General features: G+C 40.1%; 7 protein-coding genes across 7 annotated transcripts; 3 read left to right on the forward strand and 4 right to left on the reverse strand.

Annotated features, from left to right (window-relative positions):
* Nucleotides 1-278: 278 nt before the first annotated feature.
* Nucleotides 279-1,382, reverse strand: BKA55DRAFT_529900 (2-dehydropantoate 2-reductase family protein; the record flags this gene model as incomplete). The annotated part of the gene is made up of 3 exons (XM_046189105.1): nucleotides 279-425; nucleotides 483-1,138; nucleotides 1,190-1,382. 3 exons carry the CDS (start codon nucleotides 1,380-1,382, stop codon nucleotides 279-281), a joined length of 996 nt encoding a protein of 331 aa, XP_046041223.1.
* A 385-nt stretch (nucleotides 1,383-1,767) lies between these two features.
* BKA55DRAFT_600105 (fungal-specific transcription factor domain-containing protein) lies at nucleotides 1,768-3,279 on the reverse strand (the record flags this gene model as incomplete). The annotated part of the gene is made up of 1 exon (XM_046196478.1): nucleotides 1,768-3,279. The coding sequence occupies one exon, from the start codon at nucleotides 3,277-3,279 to the stop codon at nucleotides 1,768-1,770; it is 1,512 nt and encodes a 503-aa protein (XP_046041224.1).
* Nucleotides 3,280-3,442: 163 nt separating this feature from the next.
* On the reverse strand, nucleotides 3,443-4,661 carry BKA55DRAFT_698238 (zinc-binding dehydrogenase; the record flags this gene model as incomplete). Its single annotated transcript, XM_046200494.1, has 3 exons — nucleotides 3,443-3,689; nucleotides 3,747-4,392; nucleotides 4,475-4,661. 3 exons carry the CDS (start codon nucleotides 4,659-4,661, stop codon nucleotides 3,443-3,445), a joined length of 1,080 nt encoding a protein of 359 aa, XP_046041225.1.
* A 2,141-nt stretch (nucleotides 4,662-6,802) lies between these two features.
* On the forward strand, nucleotides 6,803-7,369 carry BKA55DRAFT_529859 (Glyoxalase/Bleomycin resistance protein/Dihydroxybiphenyl dioxygenase; the record flags this gene model as incomplete). Its single annotated transcript, XM_046189103.1, has 2 exons — nucleotides 6,803-7,018; nucleotides 7,079-7,369. The coding sequence occupies 2 exons, from the start codon at nucleotides 6,803-6,805 to the stop codon at nucleotides 7,367-7,369; spliced, it is 507 nt and encodes a 168-aa protein (XP_046041226.1).
* Nucleotides 7,370-9,576: 2,207 nt separating this feature from the next.
* BKA55DRAFT_263591 (uncharacterized protein) lies at nucleotides 9,577-10,873 on the reverse strand. Its single transcript, XM_046185435.1, has 2 exons — nucleotides 10,686-10,873; nucleotides 9,577-10,625 (listed from the first exon to the last, which is right to left on the reverse strand). Exons 1-2 carry the CDS (start codon nucleotides 10,741-10,743, stop codon nucleotides 9,598-9,600), a joined length of 1,086 nt encoding a protein of 361 aa, XP_046041227.1. The 5' UTR covers nucleotides 10,744-10,873; the 3' UTR covers nucleotides 9,577-9,597.
* A 928-nt stretch (nucleotides 10,874-11,801) lies between these two features.
* BKA55DRAFT_263604 (uncharacterized protein) lies at nucleotides 11,802-12,991 on the forward strand. The gene is made up of 2 exons (XM_046185436.1): nucleotides 11,802-12,462; nucleotides 12,553-12,991. The coding sequence occupies exons 1-2, from the start codon at nucleotides 12,001-12,003 to the stop codon at nucleotides 12,739-12,741; spliced, it is 651 nt and encodes a 216-aa protein (XP_046041228.1). The 5' UTR covers nucleotides 11,802-12,000; the 3' UTR covers nucleotides 12,742-12,991.
* Nucleotides 12,992-18,558: 5,567 nt separating this feature from the next.
* BKA55DRAFT_681657 (uncharacterized protein) lies at nucleotides 18,559-20,906 on the forward strand. Its single transcript, XM_046198263.1, has one exon. The coding sequence runs from the start codon at nucleotides 18,727-18,729 to the stop codon at nucleotides 20,659-20,661; it is 1,935 nt and encodes a 644-aa protein (XP_046041229.1). The 5' UTR covers nucleotides 18,559-18,726; the 3' UTR covers nucleotides 20,662-20,906.
* The last annotated feature ends 355 nt before the right edge of the window (nucleotides 20,907-21,261 follow it).

The following is a 21,261-nucleotide window of genomic DNA, read 5'->3' on the forward strand; positions in this document are numbered from 1 at the left end:
TTAACATTGGCACTCAGCATCCAAGAAAGATTCGGCGTGTAGAGTGGAATACTAATGTTATATACCAGTGCTTCGTGGACACCGCAGCAGCCGAGGTTCATATTACTTGCTCGGTATGATGCAGCAGAGAAATAATAGGGGTGCTTTATTCAGTTGCTAAAATCAAGCGGGAATAACCTATCTAGCCTCACTGCTACTCCTTACTCAGCTATATTATCACAGCTACCTAGTGTGCAAATAAAAAAGCAAGCGGCTGAAATTATCTGACTTCTGTCACTCTAGTAAGAAGGTCTGGCGCATTGTATTCTGTATTGCAAAGCCTGGCACATCGCATATAGCATTGAGAGAGTTGGCATTTGGACCCCGAGATGACGTCCTTCACGCAACGGCTCCCCAACCAGATACTCATATTCAATCAAGTTTCCCTAGAATCGTCAGATCATCAATCATAGTGTTGAAAAGCTCTCAGCACTCTGACAAACCTTCCTAACATCTTGGAGCATGCTCGGCTCAAAATGACCGTCTATGGGATCGTCCTTAAGCAAATCCTCAGCGGTCCCTGGGGGCAGGGTATAACCGGCTGCTCCTGCGGCGGCTATGATCTCCTCCATTGCATCTCGGATGGTCTTCAGAATTGCCGAGCCGCTTTGTCTCAGAGATCCAGAGTCCAGATTGGTAATGGCACAGAGTGGATTCATGATAGCATTGTAGACCAGCTTTTTCCATCTGTGTGACATGGGGTTGGCAGTGTAGAAGCAGGATGCTTTTCCTGAGGCTGCGTATAGTGACACAAAACTCTTGGCCGCTGCCTGCTCCCGTGCGATATCGACATTTTCATTCCAAAACGCGCCCACGAGCAGGTGATCATGGTTACCATGTTCGATAACGCCAGGTTGTAACTCTTGAGAACCGGCAAAACTGATACCTGATAGAACGATGTTGTATGGATACCGCTCTAAATACGGTTTCTCAATGTTCAGCCCATTTTGGATAAGGACAATGACTGTGATGCGGGGTGAAACTGCTGGCGCAATCAATTCTGCCATGCCTGGACCGGCGCTTGGTATGTTTTTAGTCGTAATCACGATATAATCATAAGTTTGGTCGTCCGAGGACACTTGAGGAATTTGGCGCACAACTACAGGGCGGATATAAGTAGCAGGAATAACAAGCTGTGGGTGATACTTACTTTTGGTGGGACTCCAACCCTCAATATCTCCGTGATCGCATGACTTGACGTTGTAGCCATTTTCCTTGACAATTTTGTAGTTTGAACGGAGAACAGCTGTAACTTGGGCTCTGCAGCTGGCCTCAAGGCTCAAAGCGGCAATGACACCGAGTCCTCCACCTCCAACAAGCAGGATATTTGAGGTGACAGCCATGGCAATAACAAAGAGTACTTGAGAATTCTATACGTACAAAAGTGAAACACAGTAGGGTAAACATGAAAAAAAAGGGCACTTAGGAAAATTGAAATGACAATATAGGCAACACTGTTACCTCAAGCTTTGGAGTAAGTATCTGACTGACTTGATAAGTGACGGTGGGGTGGATAGGCCGTGCTAAGCTTAATGGGGAAGTCTTGGCGAGAAAAATCCTCAAACCGTCTACCACCAGAGGGAGACTTCAGAGACTAAATTAAGTTGTCTGAGTAATATAGATATGGTCGACAAGAAAAAGGGCGTGGCTGATAAGGAATTGCCTGGTGATCTGCCGGATCTGGTCGCCGGGCTCACACCGATAATCCGGCAGATCACCGCCCATTTTTCATATAGCGAGGATGCGTAACCCCATCGCCTCTCGCTGGCTAGCCCCAACTTGCCAATCTGGCTCTTCACCGGCCCAGAACGATGTGAGAAACTCAACCAGTTCCTGATAATGGATCAAGCCCGTAGTGTCGTAAACGCCTCTGAAGTGAAGGACGATGTACCTTTGTTTCTCCGGGTCCCCGTGACATTCTGTTCCTGCCATGAATAAAGGCCAAGGGAGATTGTGACATATTCGCTCGGGCCTCTCAATCGAAGCCAGGACCGAGAACATGTCTTCTAGAAGTTGGCGCCCACAGTTGCTCTCATCCCGGTACATTACACGATGGGCAAAGACTAGTGTCGCTTTACAGTGTAGATCGACAAGTCGAATAAAGTCTCTCCGGTCTGACGCATCTTGAATACCTAGAGTACCAGCCACCATGAGAGTTTCTCCTCGAGCGAGCTCGATATTCGCCCTCAAAGTAAGCAAAGCTTTCCTCCTAGAATCAAGATGCTCTTGGTCATCTCCTTGTATCTCGGGGTTGTCGTATCGCCCACGATATAATGTGACATCGTGGATAAGAAGCAAAAGCTTGGAAAATAATACATCTTCCTCCTCAGTCACTGGAAGTATGGCTTCCTGAATGTTAGATAGGTCGAAGGACGTTGTACAAGATAGGACATCGTATATGGCAAGCTGGTTAATCAGAAATGATATCATCTGGTCATGGCACCAGTCCATCGTCTTGATCACGCCAACCAATCGTCGCGCAGCTCTTCGGTGCCAATCGGCCGCTTCAGCTCCGGCTTCGATCATTTCGCAACAAGAAAGCACCATCATAGATGCAAGTATCCATTGGGCGTTTTCAAGGGTCAATTGCGTGGTATTCTCAAGAATGTCCTTGACAGAAGTAGCAATGCCCCTGACGGCCTCGTCACGGAACGACTCTGGAAGACGGACCTTTCCATTGTGTCCAGTGGCGTTACAATGCAGGGCAGCTATTGCAGAGATTGCCAGGCGAAGAACTGGCCAATCCGAGGCAATGTCGATAATGCGGTCTCGGTACAGGTTCTTCTGAGTATCGACCCAGACCATGAGCCGAGCGACGTTGTCGATGTAGTAGCGTCTTAACTTGTCCCACCAGTCTTGGGAAAGGTCATATGTTGTGGTGCCGCTGTGGTGTTGCTGAGCCGGGTCTTGAATATCGGTTGCATTGTTCTGGCCATCGTCATTGACAAAATTTAAGGGTCCCACCCCCTCGATGACATTTGGCTGGGACCGAGCGTGGTCCTCCAAAACAGTAGCCTGCAAACCCCTCATCCGACCTCGTGTAGCAGCATCGTTAACCCACTGCACTCGCGGGCCATAACCTGGACACTGGTAACCCTTTTTGCTGCATTTTCGACATCCCAGAAGAGCTCGATCACATTTAATCCGCCTTGTTTTGCATTTGCTGCAGTCTTGCTGCGAGACAGACTGTGTGTCTGTTTGATGTCGCCAAGGTCCCGCGTTATCTGATGTGTTTGCCATTTGTGGTTGACGATGAAAAAGTCTTGAATCTGACAGTCGGAATATTGTACAACCGTATCGATGCTTAGTAAAGGTACTAAAAGATGTATACCTCTTCTAAGCCTAATATGGGCTTAGTCTTTTTCGCTAAAATCTCTACTAGCTAGGTTATGTACATCGGGGTTCATAGATTCTTCCCATTAACAAGAACATAGCGGTATCGCGCCAACCCATTCTCCATATCAACAATTGTCTTGTTGGCACCCTCAATAGGTCGCGTCTCAATACTTGGCCTGATGTTCTTTTCAGAAGCCAGCTGAAGCATTTCTCTAATTGTATTGGGAGACGCAATGCAGCTTCCGCCAACGTTGATGTTGTTGAAAATGAGCGTAAAGGCATTGATTGCGGGTAGCTGGCCTCCATCAGGATTTCTGTACATAGTTAGATAATATTTCAACAAGTCTGGAGGCCTGAATCTGTGCACATACCCAACTTGAACAAAAGTGCCTCCCACCTTGAGTAGTGAAAGATATTCAGTCATGGGCATTTTCGGGCTAGAGACTGTACTGATCATGAGGTCAAGGGTGCGGCTGTTCTTTGTAGCCCAATCACTGTCATCATCGGTTGCAATGTACTTATCAGCTCCAAGAGCTAGAGCCTCATCCCTCTTGGAAGATTTGCGCGAAATTGCAACGACTCTATCAGCCCCAAGAGCCTTTGCAAATAGAACACCGAAATGACCGAGGCCACCAACGCCAACAATACCGACTGTTTTACCTGGACCACAGTCATTTTGCTTCAAAGGCGAGAAGACAGTGCCTCCAGCGCATAGCATAGGAGCAGCCGCCTCGGACGGAAGGTTATCGGGAATCTTGAAGACGAAGTGTCCCGGTGAGCGATTGTAGTCGGCGTATCCGCCAAAGCTTGTACCGGTTCCATCAGGATAGTCCATGGCATACGTCTGAATAATACCAGGGCAATAATTCTCTCTGCCAGTCGAACATTGGGGGCAATCAGACTTCAAGCAACTCAGGGCTTGGGCACCAACACCAACACGATCACCCAGTTTGACGTGTTTGACATTCTGGCCTACTCGAACAGCTTTGCCAACGATTTCATGGCCAACACAGCAGGCTGTATGAGGATTACAATGGGTTAGTTTAGTGTCAAAGGACCCAGGAATGTTTGTCCTAGAGTGTTTAAGGGACAGACTTACGATACTGCGTTGGTCCCCATCCCGACTTCAACGTATGAAGATCAGAACCGCAAACACCACAGTGGGTGACTTTAATATCGACGTCGTCTTCCGTCCACTTCTTGGGCGTAAAGGCACCCCACTCCATCTTGCCCTGAACGGACTCGGGACTCTTTCCCAGCCATCCTTCAAATTTGTAATCCGTCATGGTGACTTGTGATGTAGAAAGCAAAGTATACGTGTGTCAGCTGTATGATAGAAGGTAATGGAAAGTGAATCCGTGTAAGTGTAACTTGTAGGGAACTTGTTCTGTTTTATACTTCCAAACTCTGCCAAGTGTTGACATCATCAGCAAAACGTGACAAGAGCATTCTACATTCTAGTAGGTTCGGGCAGCGGAGGTAACCGTATCAACGCAAAGATAAGAAACCCATATCTTCGACTTCGAGTCAGCCAGAGGCATAAATGCAGTGAAACTCCATGCCATAGTCATGCATAGATCCCTGGCTGCGTCTGGATACTCGAAGACATACATACACACCCCCATGATAACTCTCAACGGGGAACTTGACCCCAGTCACTGAAGCAGCCAAGGGCCGGTGAGGAGTGCGGCCGACTCTCTTTTTGCATGTAAACCTGGCCTTGAGACTAATTAGTCACAGACTCAATTCATACTTTAAATAGCTATATAAAATTAGCACACCTGGTTAATAGTTTACTTATTTCATATTAAAATAGATTACTGAGAATACTAATAGAGAAAAAATATAAATTCCTTATAAGTCATAATGAGTCGCGAAATTGCAACTCTACTCCTATGTAGGTACTATTTGCACCAAGATTGTGAAGATTCTAGTAAGAAGCCTGCAATAGCCGCAAAGATGACTCACTAATAGCCTTGAGACCCTGCCAGACGCAGGTTTCGTTAGCGTGAAACTTGAATTTGCTCTGGGACACCAGGTTCTCGAGAATCCTTGTCTTCCTTCCGTGGGTGTAACTTGTAAGGCAGGGAATTCCCGAGATCGGAATCCAAAATCCGAACTCAAATGGTAACACACACAATTCATGTGGATAAGCCTTTTCCTGACCATCCAATTGAGCGGGAGCTTCATATGATTTGACCAATGTAATCAAGCAAGCAGGTGCTTGCCTTACGCCTTCCCAGGATTAGGTTTTGAGGCCCAATTTTAGCGATACTCATCAGTGCTATCTGTTGCCCAATTGATATGCGAGATTGCTCAATTGATGATAATTGTACGGCAGCGTGCCCCGTATGCTTCCGGCCTGTCGAGAAGATGCTTCGTCTCAGCATACGATAGAGTTAAGTCTAAGTACCTTAGATAAACATATATTTGAAGCCTTTGTCCATCCGCAGGTATAAGGACGAACCATAGCGTTAAATATGTGCTCTGGCGCACAAGCTATTTAATCACGGTAATTATATGATGTCTCCGCATTCTAATCCTACCTATCACCTTTTTCCGACGCAAGCCTTATATTCGAAATGAACTCTGTCGGCTTTGCGATATCAATAAGGCAGGCCTTAGCCCATGATGGGCAACGCCATAAAAGTAGAAGAATCGGCGAAGTTGACAACAACTTTGCATAACCTTTCACAACCCAATCATATTCTCGTTCCGACTGCCATTTTCAGAGCTCAAGTCACTAAGCTAGCAGGGGCCGCTTAAGAACCTAGAAGAGGAAAAGCTATTGTAATTTTAAGCTTTTTGCGAGTCGGAAAGCCCTGTGCATATTCAGTTGGTTTTGAATACGAGGCTAATCGATCCACGCCCATCAATATGTCAGATTGGTTATCAGCGGCTGCATTTTTAAAGCTGCGTGAGGTTGAACGGCTTCGGAAACTGCCCCGGGATTACCGAAGAGGAGTGTGTTGGTGATGCGCCTGCCAGTAGCCTGATACACATATCGAGCATGTTCCCTGTACGAAGACACAGTCGAGGTGCGGTCTTCGCCGCCAGTACTTATGTCGCAATGGGATTATTGGTCAAGAGTGTAGCGATGGAGTTGAAAGGGCCAACACGAGCGAAAAAGCGGAGGCTGTTCCTCCAATCTGTGCAACGTGTGGATATTTTTGCTCCCCATCTTTCACGATCGTAGTCTTGGGGATAAACAGTACTCGGTAGTCTCGGGTATAATGTCAACTTGTTAGGGTGAGCTGGCAAAAACGGTTTTATACCGCCCCTTAGATTTATAATAGTAAAGAGTCGATTTATAATCAGATGACAAATAGCAATAATCACAGCGAGATATACAAACGCCAAGATTATCGTGTTAAATTAGCAAATTCACTTTTAATAGCCAATCTACTGCTTTTCCGATTTTGCAATAATGGCATCTCAGAACGCCACAAGAGGATTCAGATTCACCCACACTGGCCTCAGAGTCACAGATATTGACCGTTCAGTCGAGTTCTACTCGGGGGTTTTCGGTATGAAAGAATTGGGCCGTATGCTGTTAGATACTGTCACTATTGTATTCATGGGGTACTCGGATTCCGTGGCTTCCGAGGCACCCCTATTCGGCCGAGAAGGCGTGCTAGAGCTAGTGTGCCCATCGGCAAGTGGATTCCGTAGATTGGTTCACAGTAACTAACCTAAACACTAGAACGCAGACAAAATATCTTCAACCCTACCTAATAACCACGATTCCCGTATCATTAAACTGGCATTTGGTGTCCCGGATATGGAGTCAGCTATGGAACATATCAGGAAACAAGGCGTCAGAATCCTCAAAGAAACAGGAGATTCCAGAGGTTTTGAGGTGATATCCACATTTCTTGGCTGTGAGACTCCGGACAAAGGATTTGATAAGTCCTTGTGGGAGGCTGCTGTACCTGTGCCGTTCATTGAAGATCCGGACGGATACCTCATCGAAATCATCCCGTATTCGGTTTGATATACTGTTGGCATAGCTGTTGGCTACTACTTTATGGACCAAAATTATATTAGGCATAACATACACGACATACTTACGTGACAAATAAGCATGCGTGACAAAGATTTCAGCCTTCAAAAATCAAAACCACCATAAAAACACAGCAAACCGCTGAATCAATTGAAACTAATCTCTGTGTTCTCTCTCGTTCACACACTGCAGCAACTACCTGACGTCTTCTTGCATATTTTTGTCGAACCTGGTTACTGTATCAAATGTGCAAGGATAAAAAGTGTAGAAGCTAGAGGTGGCTTTTTGCGGCAAAACGCCAGGCAAATCTGGGTTTGCCTGGGTTGGCACGCACGAAAAGTTGATAATGCGGCGGGATTTAGTTCTTTCTTTCTCACTCCCGAGCGAACCATCGATCCCCCGTCCGCTCGGCTTCTTGCTGTTCACAACGCTATTTGCCAGATTTTGCATCTAAGTGCCGCCGAAAATTACATTGACAGCATTCTTCGCGACTTGGACGATGGAGCTGTACAATCTGACGGCTCTACTAATCTAGCCAGTCTGCTTCGGCTGAGGCTACATTGTTGCTGGGAAAGCGCAGTGGTTGAATAATCAGGCGTCTCTTTGCAACTTATATGGCTCCGTATCTAACGACTCCTTACTATTTAATAATGAATAACAAATAATTAGTAGAAAGGATGGAATTTCGGCATATAAAAGTTCGAAGGACTTGATATAAAGGCTCTCACAAGCAGTCGGTTATCAATTCATAATTAATAACCTATGTAGGTAGATTTTTTCTTAGAGTTTTCATTTTCTGAAGTCGAGATGCCCTCCTCGCCGCCGTGCCTGCCTGACTACGAGTCACTTCCCCCAACGCCCTGCCCCGTTCAACACCACACACGACTTCAAGATTCCCTACTCTTCTATTCCTAATTGTCGCATACCCCTGTTTATTTCTCACGTGTCTGTTTATGTCCCGTCTATTCCCATATGACCATACTATGGTGACTTATGTTTTTCTCATTTCGATCGACAGTCTGCAGGCGCATTACTTACGCATGTAAACACACGTAAACGTGTATTTCAGCTTTCTTATATTATCTACTCTCTTTGCTGTAATTTCAATTCGAGGTTTCCTCTAATGATCTTTAAAAGCTCGTGCCATCAAAAGCCTAGTGAACTATAAACGACTTTCACTATGGGACTTGAAGATCTCTTTTACTACGATCCTTCTTGGCGTATCATTGTTTGCAAACAGTGTGGCGTTGTACCGCAGACCAATATCGCCCGGCATATCCGACGGCACCATAATGCGATGCGTGCCTTTAAGGTGGCTGCCATCGATAATGGAAAAGCTTTGTCTGGATACCTTGGCGATCTAAAAGAGATTTAAAAGCAAGGGGATCTAATGTCTAGACAAATACTATACATTCCTATTGTCCCTCTTATTGTCAGTAAAAGAAGAAACTTGCCGCCTCTCATTGGTTTAAACGCATTACATCCTATCTCTCGCGAGACAACTACCGAGTCGTGAGCAAGGCTGTTCCCACATGCACCCTGTTGAGGACGATGAATCAAGTCACGCAAGCAGTGATGAGAGTGATGTGGAGATAGATTTCGAAGGAGACATGAACCTGGGAGTGGAGATTGGTTCACAATATCAGTCCGAATTCCTCTTCCTATTTAGGCCTTGGCTGGAGCTATTAGAATCTTTATTCCAGCTCTCGATAATGTTCTAGATACATTAAGACCCCGCTGGAGACATGTTGTCGTCTGTATTATTTACTATACTGCTGTAATGGGTATACAAAGGCAGTCTATGTCTTATTATCCAGCTTACAGTTCTATAAACGGGTTAGCGGCACTTATGTGGATTGGATGTGTACTCTTCTTGGAGTATGCTCTCCTATTATACAGCTATGCTACTCTGGCGTACCACTGACCATCTCGAGACCAGTACCACTCTCGGCATTGATACAATCTGCTTACCAGAACTGCGAACATGACTAGCAGCTTGGAACTGTGGGCTTCATGTGGTTAAAGCGGCCAGCCTGCTCCTTGTTGAGTAACAGCCCGAAATATGCTAAGATTAAGAGGTGGGATAGTGTGAACAAGGGATTGTGTTTCGGTTACGATGAGCAGTCTAGATAACGGCTAATATTAGCAATGAATAAAGATTCAGATTACTAAGATTATGCAGATTCAAATCTTATTATCGGGGTACTTAAACTAATTGGCTATTGTTCTCCCAGTCGGTTCTGTACAGTCTTTCGGACAGCTGATCTACCTTTGAAAAGTAATTCCTCTTCATGGTTCTCATCCAGCACTCTTACCACTTCCTTGGCCGACTCTCGATCAGTGGCACCTTGTTCGTGCGTTGTCGAAAGCGTGCAAGATTCGAGCAACTGAGCAGTCGCTTCTAGTGAGATAGGATTGTTGGGAGGACCTGGCGCTATGCCACGACACAAGGATGTATATGCACTTGAATCATTAGATCGCCCATCAGCTAGCTTCTCAGACAGCATTCGCACAACGTCTGCTCTGATTCGAGTCTTGATACTATCCATTACGAGCATTCGTTTACGGCTTGATTCCTCGCCTTGGTACCCATACATATCAGGCATCCGCCAGGCAAAATACGCATTTTGATGAGAGGGCCGGACTTGAACATCAGTTGGATATTCATCGAAAAAGTAAGAGCACAGTTTGCAGGGTGGTTTGCTTGATCCGATGAATTTCCAACGATTGAAAAACCGTTCAGGACGGATTCCACCCTCGGTGTTTTCTAGCCAATCATGCACCAGCACTTCCGCATGCACCGTTGGTTTAGGTGCACTACGCCAAAGTTCAGAGACCTTGGCGTCTATATCGTGGACAGAAAGCGAGCCTAGCTTTGCTGCAAAACGACCCAATAACGACTCATCGCTAGACATTTTGCTCATGATCTGAGCAGCTGTCCAAGGCTTTATACGAAGAACGCCAGACTGGCTCTTGAAAGAATCATCAGACACTGTTGAACTTGATGGTATCATGCAGATTTGAATGTCTGAAAAGAGCTGAGGCCAGATCTTTGCGACTAAATCCATCAAGTCCACTGCACGCTTATAGGTAAGCAGTCGACCCGCGACATGAACAAAGTCTGACCAGTATGTCGTTGACATCATGTTATCTTCACGCGCCAAGCGACGCCTGACATCGACAAAGATATGGGACTTGAAAAAGTTGTTTAAAGAAGTAACCAAGTCACATACGATAAAGCGATTTACTTGAATGAATGATCATTAGATGGGCAATTCACTCTGGGTAAAACGATTCAAACACCCACCTGGTTCAGAGTGACATGTGTCAAAACAGGCTTCTAAAAGGCGTAGGACTTGGGACATTTCATTTTGAGTCGATTCACCTAACTCTTGTCAGCTCCATGTGCAAACTGGAAACCGAATATACAGAAACTACTTTCCTGTGTGCTTTCACGCTCACAGGCTTCGATTCACACTTGCAGATGGACTTTGAGCGATTTCAAGTATCCATTCACCCGATTTTTGCACAACTCAAGCGATGCGTATAGGGCCTGGATCCGAAGGTTTTCTCGTTCCGCACTATGTTCTGGCGGAATTGCAGAGAATAGATGCAGAATAGAAGCTATGCTAGCTTGGACCTTTTCACGTCTCGTTGAACTTTGCTGGTTGAAACCAATCACATACTGGATACAATCGGGCAGGTGTAACACAGCACAAGCCGAGATTGCTCCGCTACCAACCTCGGTGCAACAAAGGAATGCAATTTTGGAGACAAATGCTCGTAAAAGTGGCTCCAGGCCTGTCAAAGCATCGAATTCCGGGTCCTCTCCTAGTCTTCGTCGTGGACATATGGATGTCAAGCCGATTAATAACAAAGGGGGAGGATAGAAACGTTTCACTAACGCCCGCTCTGGAGCGACCAGAAGCGGTCGCTGAATTCCTTTCGATTCTAATAATAAGCCAACGCAATGCGATAATAGCTTTGCTAAATACTCACCCATATTCGCAAATACCTTATTCTATAAGTTGGGCAAGTGTTACTTAATGCAAGTAGTCAAGGCAGAGGGTTGATGCCTATTGAGAGCTAACGTGTAATGATATTTACCGATCGTGTTGTAGTCCGTTCATGAAATGCGTAGAGATAAGCCATGCCATTTCAAAAGAAGCATCAGGGATTTCGCGCCCAGCAGCGTGGCAGGCCTCAGACATATTGCGGCTTGAAAGTCCATTGCTGATTGGGCGACGAGCGAACTGTTGGTTGTAACCACGTCATGCCCATAGCTAAATTGGTATGCCTCTTGCGTAATGACCAATGGGATCTTGCGTTGATACCTTGTAGCTGAAGTCGCAAACAAGATTGTATCATCGATATCCTGTCGCACTTGCAACAGCCCAATCAAATTGACCTTGTTAAGCATTAGCACAATTTGAGTCTGCAGGATGAGACCAATACGAGTCTGGGGCTAAAAGTCCACTCGTCCAACTATTTTACTTTTTACTTATAAAATTTTATTTACCTAAATTTCCTACAGTAAAAAGATTTCTAGGAAGAGACCTTGTAAGTTTACAAGTATATAGTACTATGTCTACATCCGCTTCAGTACTACATTTGTTGAACCAATGGTTTGGTGCAGGCTGACAGAATATATTCCCTCAGTTGGTTCTCGCTACGTCCATGAAATGCTCGTTAGTGAGTATTACAAAAGAGAAAGATGGAAGATCGCTCAACTATTGCCGGGGGAGAACTGGCCCAATATGTATCGTTGCGCGAACTTGAGCCCCATCCAACAGTTGATGCAGCTGCTCTACCCAACCGTACCGATGCTTCTGATCAAAACGACGAGCATTAGTCTCCAACCGCTGTTCCAAACAGCCCAGATTTATCTGGCATTGGATCTTATGATTAGACCCCGCCAAATGAACACAGCATGGCCATGGTCAATTCGGTCAACAGAGCGTCGGGTAGGAGCAACGAAGAGCGGCGACGAACTCCTCAGCTCTTCCAGGAAGATAAACTGCCTCCAAATCACCATTATGCCCGTGGCAGTAAACTTACAGGATACTTTTGTAAGTATCCAGAATGTAAGACTCCCCGCAAAACTTACAAACTACCAAGTCGTGTGACGCGAGTCAAACTATTCCGTCCCCCACGAGCGGAAGTTGACAATATAGGAAACACGCTCGCAATCACTATACGCCGGTTATCTGTCCAGTTTGCCCAGAAAAAGGAGCGGAATAAGAGGATATGAAAAAGCATGTTCGAGTTTATCACCGCTCTCTTGCGGCGGCTTTGGGTATCTCTGGCAAAGCTTTACATTGATCTATCTGCCGAAAGGCTATCTCGAACAGCAGGAAGGATAACTTCAAAAGGCATATGAGTAACTCGCACGGGCTTGAGATGGACGGACAAGAACGTTGGGTGCTAATCGCAGGGTGATTAGGGAACTTCAAGAGGTTTTCACGTCTTCAGTCGTTGGGGTTAGTCAAGGATATGACAGCCTTATTAGAGTAGTATAGATGTTATAGCATGTTATTAGTAGGAGATTTATGTAAACTGCTTGCTGAATAGAGATTTAACAGGTTAAGGAATAATTACACTTAAATGTTTAAGCTTAAATATGGCTCGGTTTATATGCTAAAATGTCAAAGGTTTAACCATCAGCACAATCCCTCTCAAGTCGAATTACTACACAATACAGGTTTAGTCTGACCACTTATAGAGCAAGGTTACGTGGGACAGTTAGACAAGGAAGAGTCTAGTCAGGATCGGTCACACAACCAATTCAAGCTAATCGATCCATGAAGCAGCAAAATCGCGGCATTGACATAGCTTAAACCAATAAAGGGTTATGGGCCTTTAACTTAGGCAGCTTATATAATAAGTAGGTTAAGGATATTTAATAAGAGGCTAAAGAGGTTTTAAAAAAGACTAATAACTTATAAAGATTAAGTAAGTTATAATCTTAAATTATAAATATATAATTAAAATAAGGAGATATTATATTATAATATAAATAAAAATAAAGTACTTATAAGGTTTAAAGGAAAAACATATAAAGTTTTATATAAGTTTAGGTTACTTAAAGTTAAAGACTTAAAGTTATAAATTTTATATTAATAATAAAAAGAGGATTAAATAAGTTATAAAATATACTATATAACTAAATAAGTAAATTAGCTATAAAATTAATATATTATTAATATAAATAGGAGGCCTTAATTAATATATTTTTTTATCTTTTTTTTTAATTATTTAAAATACTTAAAAAAAAATAATATATATATATTCTTTTTTTTTTTATAAAGCTTCTTATAAATATATATTAAAAAAAGAATATTACCTATTAAAAGAAGTATAAAAGCAGAGGTATAAGACTTATAATAGATCTTTAATAAAAATAGTTATAAAATAATCTTTATTTTTATTATTACTACTTAATATAATAATAAATTAAATTATATTAATTATAATAATTAAATATAATCTTATATAATATATAAATATTAATTTTATTATAATCTTTTATAATTATTACTTTAGTCTTTTTTTCTTAAAGTTATATTTATAAATACCTTTAATTTATAAAAGAAAATATAATAGCTATATTAAAAGCCTTATAATATACTTAAAACTTAAAAAGAGGCTATTTATAATATTACTTTTAATAAATATAAAATTAAAAATTATATAAAAAAGAAATATTATATAAAAAGAAAAAGATATTAAAAATATTAAAATATAATATATTTACCTATATAGAGATAATTATAATTTATTAGAATATACCTTTTAATTACTTAGCTTATAAAAACTATTACTAAAAATAGCTTTAATATATTAAAAAACATTTTTTATTTATAATTAATATTAAAAAATAAATAAAAGATATAAACTTAATATCTCTAGTTTAAATTATTACTTTTTTACTAATTTTACTTTATCTATTCTTATATATAAGGTTAATTAGTTATATACCTTACTATATATATTTAATTAATTAAGTTATAACTTTAGGTTAATTTGACTTTTGCTAACTAACTTATATAAAGTAAACTTAATATAATTCCTTTAGTACATTTTGACTTTAATAGAATTTCTAAACCCCGCCTTTACCCCGCGTTTATCTAACTCTATATGCAGACTCCCTGTCCCTATGCTCTTATAGTCCAAGACCATAGCCAGGCTGTTACTAATTCAAGAGCAGCTCTCCAGTAACGTCAGCTGCCCTTGCAGATATACTAAGGAGCTACTCTTTATATATAGCTAGGCTTATAAAGGCAGTAAGGAAAGCTACTTTATTTAACTAAAGAAGATAACCTTCCTTTATAGCTATTTTTAAGTCTTTAAGACTTAATAGCTTATTATTAACTTAATTTAAATTAATTAAATTAATATAATATTTTTTTAATATAATTAATTAATTAAATTAAATTATAATTAAAAATAATTACTTTAATAAAATTAAATTTACTTTTTAATAAAAAGTTTTTTATAATATTAATAATTATTATATATATTATATAAAGTTTTTTTTTATTAATTACCTTTAAGGCAGGCCTAATAACTAAATTAAAATTATAATTAATTATATAATAGATATAATTATATAGCTATAAGCTATTTTATATAAATATTAAGGTAATATAATTATTATATTATTAATAAAAAGAATTAAAAGGGAAAGTTAAATTAGATAATATATTTAAGTATAATAAATAAATTAGATATAATATATTATAAAAGTTAATTAAGGTATAGTCATTTAAATATATTAAAGAAAGAAAGTTAATCTAGCTATTAAGATATAACTAGTATTAATACTACTTAATTAAGGCAGTAATTACATTATTAAGGCAGTAATTACATTATTAAGGCAGATAAACCTTATTTAATTCTAACTTTTATAATATTAGCCTGCTATAGGGGTTTTACTATTTAAACTATTAATAGAAAAGCTAAAAAGCTTAATAACCTTATATAAGGCTAAAAGTAAAGAAAAAAAAATAAACTTAATATAATTATAAAGTTTATAATATAGCTATTTATAACTTAGCTAACTACTAGTACTTTTATTATATATAAAATTAGGTATATTTAAATATAGTTTAAGTAGTACTTATTTTAATAGGTCCTACACCCCTGTCGTGACCCTGCTGTAGTTTTGTGCCACTTAAAGAGATAACGCCTTCTACCTATAATTATAGTGGCGCAGGCCGCTCACCGACATAGCCGATGCCCCTGGCATCAGTTCTAGACCTCTGATACATATTTATTCAGCTCGAGACGCGCAACCATCCCTCAGATATTCTAGGATCCCTCTCAACAAAACGCCATCATAATCTTAGTCGGCCAACATGACAGCGATGGCCAAAGTCAGTTGCGACTCCCCCACCCACACACACCCCAGCGCGAATAGACACTGCCCCCTTCTCCTAGACGCCGAGTATCCAGCATTAAAAGACACCGTGAAGGTTTTCAGTGTAAATCTCCGGCAGGTGACGGCGATATCACGAGCCCTGATTCACTGATGTATCTTATTGGATATGTATATCTTCTTGGTTGAGTTGCTTCCCCGCTCTAAGTTCCATTTACATCTTTATCCCTCAATTGTCGAAACGCCCCCGCCAGGTCACTCCAGCATGTCTGCCCAATTAAAATGCGAGAATGAAGGGTACATTATTCCCTACCTAAATTAGCCCATGATAGATGACCCAACAATATTTCGAGTTACAAATCGTGACATCACACTGCTCACACCCACAAACTGATTAATGCTTCTTCTTTAATTAAGGCCTCTTCTTAGTATTGCTGACCGGCGCCAAAGGCTTCCTTAAGGCTCTTAACCTTGGCCGCCTAACCCAGTGGCCCTGACAAGCAACGCAATTAGGTTTTTTTGACTATCTCTTTAAGCGGCACAAGACTGCAATCAGGTCACTGGCCCCACTTTGCTTACTAACAACGCTAGTACCTGCAGGGTATATAAAGTTCTTATTAGATAGCTTCTTTATTTAATATACTTATAATTATTAAAATCCTTATATAAATTAACCCTAATAAGTTTTAATTAAAATAATAAGCTTTTAAAAGATATAAGATAATATAGATAATTATAGCTTTAATAGCCTGCCTTTAAGGGCAGCTAATAACCCTATTAATATATTTAATTTTCTACTTAAAAAAGGCTATAATAATAATTTTTAACCTTTTAAGCTAAAGTATTATAATTTTAAAATTAACCTTTTACCTTAAGAATTACTTAAATTATTTTAGCTTTTTATATTTATTTCCCTTATATAATTATAAATTAAATATATTAATAGCTAGGTTATTTATTTACTTAAAAATACTATTATTAATAATTAAAATATATTTCTTTTTAAATAATTATATATTCTTAAGTAAAAAAGCATTTTTATTATAATAGCCTATATATATCTTAAGGTCCTTATTTACTAAGAACTTATAAGAAAATATTAATAAAAGATTATTAAAAAGCCCCTAGCTTAGGAAATTAATGCCTTCTTTACTTAATTATTAAGTTTACATTATTATAAAAGTTTAAGTTAATTATAAGGTATTCCTATACTTTTAATTATATTAAGCTTAATATAAGAAATAAAAGTAATTTTCTAAAGACTTTCTAAGTAATTAAAAAGTAATTTAATTATATATAAAGGATATTTATTTAGCTTTATTTTCAAAGGATTAATTTAAGTATAAATAAGTATATAATTCTTTTTATAAGTAAATTAAAAGAAATAATAATTATTAAAAATATACTTATATTATTAAGGTTTAAAGTGTAGGTTATTATATATTAGGGCTACTTCTTATAATAACTTTAATATATAAAGGTATTATTATATAAGGCTATTATAATTAAGTTACTTATATTAATACTATATAATAAAAAGAGCAAGCTATAAATTAAAATTCCTCTTAAAAATATATAAAGTATTATAATTTACTTAAAAAGATAGTAATATTATACTCTTTCTTTTAACTATATTTAGTAAAGCCCCTTATAAATATATATTAAAAAAGATAAAAAAAGCCTAGTAAATAAGGTATAAAGGCAGAAATATAATACCTATAATAAGTCTTTAATAATATTAGCTTTAAGATAATTCTTATTTTTATTATTATTATTTAATATAATAATAAAATAAATTATATTAATTATAATATTTATATAAAGTCTTATATAATATATTAATATTAATTATATTATAATCTTTAATAGGTATTACTTTAATCTTTCTTTCTTAAAGTTATATTTATAAATAGCTTTATTTATAAAAAAGAATATAATAGCCTTATTAAAAGCCTTATAATATACTTAAAGCTTAAAAAGAGGCTATTTATAATATTATTTTTAATAGATATAAGACTAAAAGTTATATAAGGAAGGGATATTATATAAGGAAAGAAAAAGATATTAAAGATATTAAAGTATAATAAATTTACTTATAAAAGTATATTAATTATATTTATTAAAATATACTTTTTAACTGCCTAGCTTATAAAGGCTATTAATAAAAGTAATTTTAACTTATAAAAAAAAAAAAAAAAAGGAAGTTATTTATAATTAATATTAAGAATTAAATAAAAAATATAAACCTAATATAGCTATAAAGTTTATAAAGTAGCTATTTATAATTTAGCTAATTGCTAGTACTTCTATTATATATATAATTAGGTATATATAAATATACTTTAAGTAGCGCTTATTTTAATAGGTCCTATACCCCTGTTATAACCTTGCTATAGTCTTATGCTACTTAAAGAGATAAGGGGAAATTCTACCTAATTAGCAACTCGGTCTAATATTAAGCAATATTGCATTAATATACATTCTTAAAAATTGCATTTATATAAACGATTTTAACAGAATTATCTGTGAATAATTCCTAGGCCGCGCCTAAATAGCGGAGTTAACATCTAATGGACAACAGTTTAAACCATAACTAAGTGTGTTCATGCACCGCCCGGCATGGTGAATACACTTCCGAAATAATAAGGCAATATTTACTAGCAAACTTGCACTGGGCTGTCACCCAAATATTATAACTGGGTAATTGTGAGGGAGGATGCCTGGAGGCAGCCGCCACAACGGTCTTTTGGGGGACCTAACTGGAGGTTTTGTCAAGGAGCTGAATTTTGGCAACATATGACATATGATATCTGACCCCGCCGGAAGGGATGACACCTCATGGATTGGATAAAAATATAGAAACGGAGGACCTATATATCTACCGAAGTTTCGCCTGAGAATTTGTCTTCCTTCAGACTACTTCCATCCAATATTCAACAATCTCAAGCATCGAAGACCTGCCCGATCAAGCATGAACAACACAGTCAGCGGCATTTACCCCAGTGATCAAATGAGACGATGGAACACCATAGCTCGGTATGGCTGGCCGGTCGTCATCAGCAGCAGCACCTGGGCAATTACCGTTGCTTTAATGGCCCTCTTGTACCAAGCAGTTGCGGTGCGACTCTTTGTGCCATATACCATGACCCTCTTCTCGCTGCTTTCTGAGGATCATCGAGAGTGGGATGTCGACCAGTTCAGAGTGGCCATGGCAAACACGAAGAACCCCCTTGGCGCGCTTGTCAATACCCCGGCCCAACGAAGCCTGCTCAGCAGTTGGCGCAAAAGGCACCGCCAAGCTGGTAGTATCGCTTTGCTTTGGCTCCTCGGCGCTATAGTATTGGCTGTGTTTCCCTTTCTTCTGCCTCTGGCTCTGGCCAGGGGAATTCCTGTGGTCCAGGGGCTCCCCGGCTCAACTGAGTACTGTAGTCCAATGCTCAATTCCAGTACTTGGATGGCTTCAGCCCATTACGACAAGTTACTCTCTCTAGACATGATGCGGTCCGTCGATGCGTATGATTATAATTATAGTGCCACGAATGCCAAGTCTATCGGTCTCCCCCATGCTAAAGACCGTGTCGCCATCTCTTCGAACTGTCCAATGTGGGCGCCCGCCTGCGAGCCGAATAATTCATTGCAAGTTAATATCAACTTCTGGGTAAAGCAATCCGATTTGGGTATTGCAAGCAAAACAGCATCCGAAAATGCCGAATTCGGAGTCTTGAACACCTGCTATAAGCTGCAAGGTCGCAGCAAACTCATTCAGAAAAGGGAAGACGGCGCGGATACATATGGACTGCTCTATGGCACAGCAAGTAGTGGTACTAGCGGAACTCCCTATGTGACTGAGGAGTTTACCCCTATGGAGAGGTTTGGATACGGCTACAACTTATTCACCTACTTTAACACGACTAGGGAGTCACGACAGCCCACCTGGGAACCCAATAGTACACTGGCCCACGACGGCGATCTAACAATTCTATTTTACCATATTGGCAGCATTTTGAGTCCAAGTCCAAGCGATGATCCGATCTTTGGGACCACTAGCACACCTATTAATGGCAGCGAGACGTATATCTACACTCACGGAATCATACCAGTTATATGCAACACAAGCTATGCCTACTGCCCTGGCCAAGACGGAGATTGCGTTTCTCTGAGAGGCAACGATGCGATCGGCGAATATGTTCACAAGCATGAGAATTCTAGTAACCGGGAAAGTCTGGGCTTCCTCGAACTGATGTGGATTAATACATGGATCCCATTGTTTCATATACTCACTGGCAGCAGTGAGTCAGTATATGCCAGTCGCACTCTATCACTTGGATCGACGCAGCTGGTTCCACAACTGATAAGCGGACACGCTGAGCTTGTCCGTCTAACCCTCATGAGTCGTATGCTGCTCCTCACTGCCGCCAACCGAGCTGTATCTGGCTGGCGCAAGTATGTCTCACCCGGTCTCCCCATGTGGACTGTGGACGCGAGCGAGGAGCAGTTAGCCACGTGCCGGCTGACGCTGATGGAAGAGCAGGGGATGATTACAACATCCGCATGGGTGATCTTCGTTGTTGTTTTCATTGGCGGCATACTCCTGCTTGTGTCCTTCACAGGCCCATTGTTGCGTTATTTCTTTTGGAAGCGGCTGTGTGTATTCACGATTCGATGGAGGCTACGAACGGCACCACATTTGCACAGAATAGCACTCGAGCGTGGAGACCCGAGTCTATTCTGGCCTGGCGATGCAACGGACGAATGGCCGACTGGAAGGGGCTGTGCGGATAGGGTGGGATTAGTCGAGACTTGCACAGGATACCATGCCGTCTACGCTCCTGACGCGCAGTTGAGATATAAACCGAAGCATACCTCTAGGCGTGCAGATGAAATGGACCTGACAGGGAGTTCATAGTGAGAGAAGAGAGACTAACGAGGAGGATATTGGGCTATAAGCATAGTAGAATGGGAAGACATGTGAGCTTTAGTTGATGATGGTAATAAATGTTGTTGAGGCCTGGAGTAGTCGAGTTGTTAAACTCAATAAGAGTCAGCCGACGAAAACGCGATGCGTTTTGTGTTTTAGGTTTTCTGATTTCATTAGTGCGGTATGAGAAAAGTAGTGCGTTTCTATCTAGGGAAATATGGGGCGAAAATGCTAGATGATGATTGGTTAAAAACAGGAAACATAATGCGTTTCTGATAATAATTCTTGAGTGCAAATAGCAGGATATTAATCAGGCAGGATTCTTAAGCAGAGGACCAGGCAGATCATGCGATCTGTGTAATGCATTACGTCGTAATATGCCTTATGTAAGATTAAAGGAGGAGTAATTTTGCACTACCTAAAAATGGATAATAGATCTTGCCTGCGAAATTTGGCAATTGGCTAAATAGCTGCCTTATATATCTACTAGGTTTTAATTAGCTATAATACTTAAGGGTTAATAATAAAGTTAATATTTAAGAAGAATAACTAGATAATAAGTATAAAAAAGTAATAAGAAATTAAATA

The sequence above is a fragment of the Fusarium redolens genome, assembly GCF_020744475.1.
Source record: "Fusarium redolens strain MPI-CAGE-AT-0023 chromosome Unknown BKA55scaffold_34, whole genome shotgun sequence".
Lineage (NCBI taxonomy): Eukaryota > Fungi > Ascomycota > Sordariomycetes > Hypocreales > Nectriaceae > Fusarium > Fusarium redolens.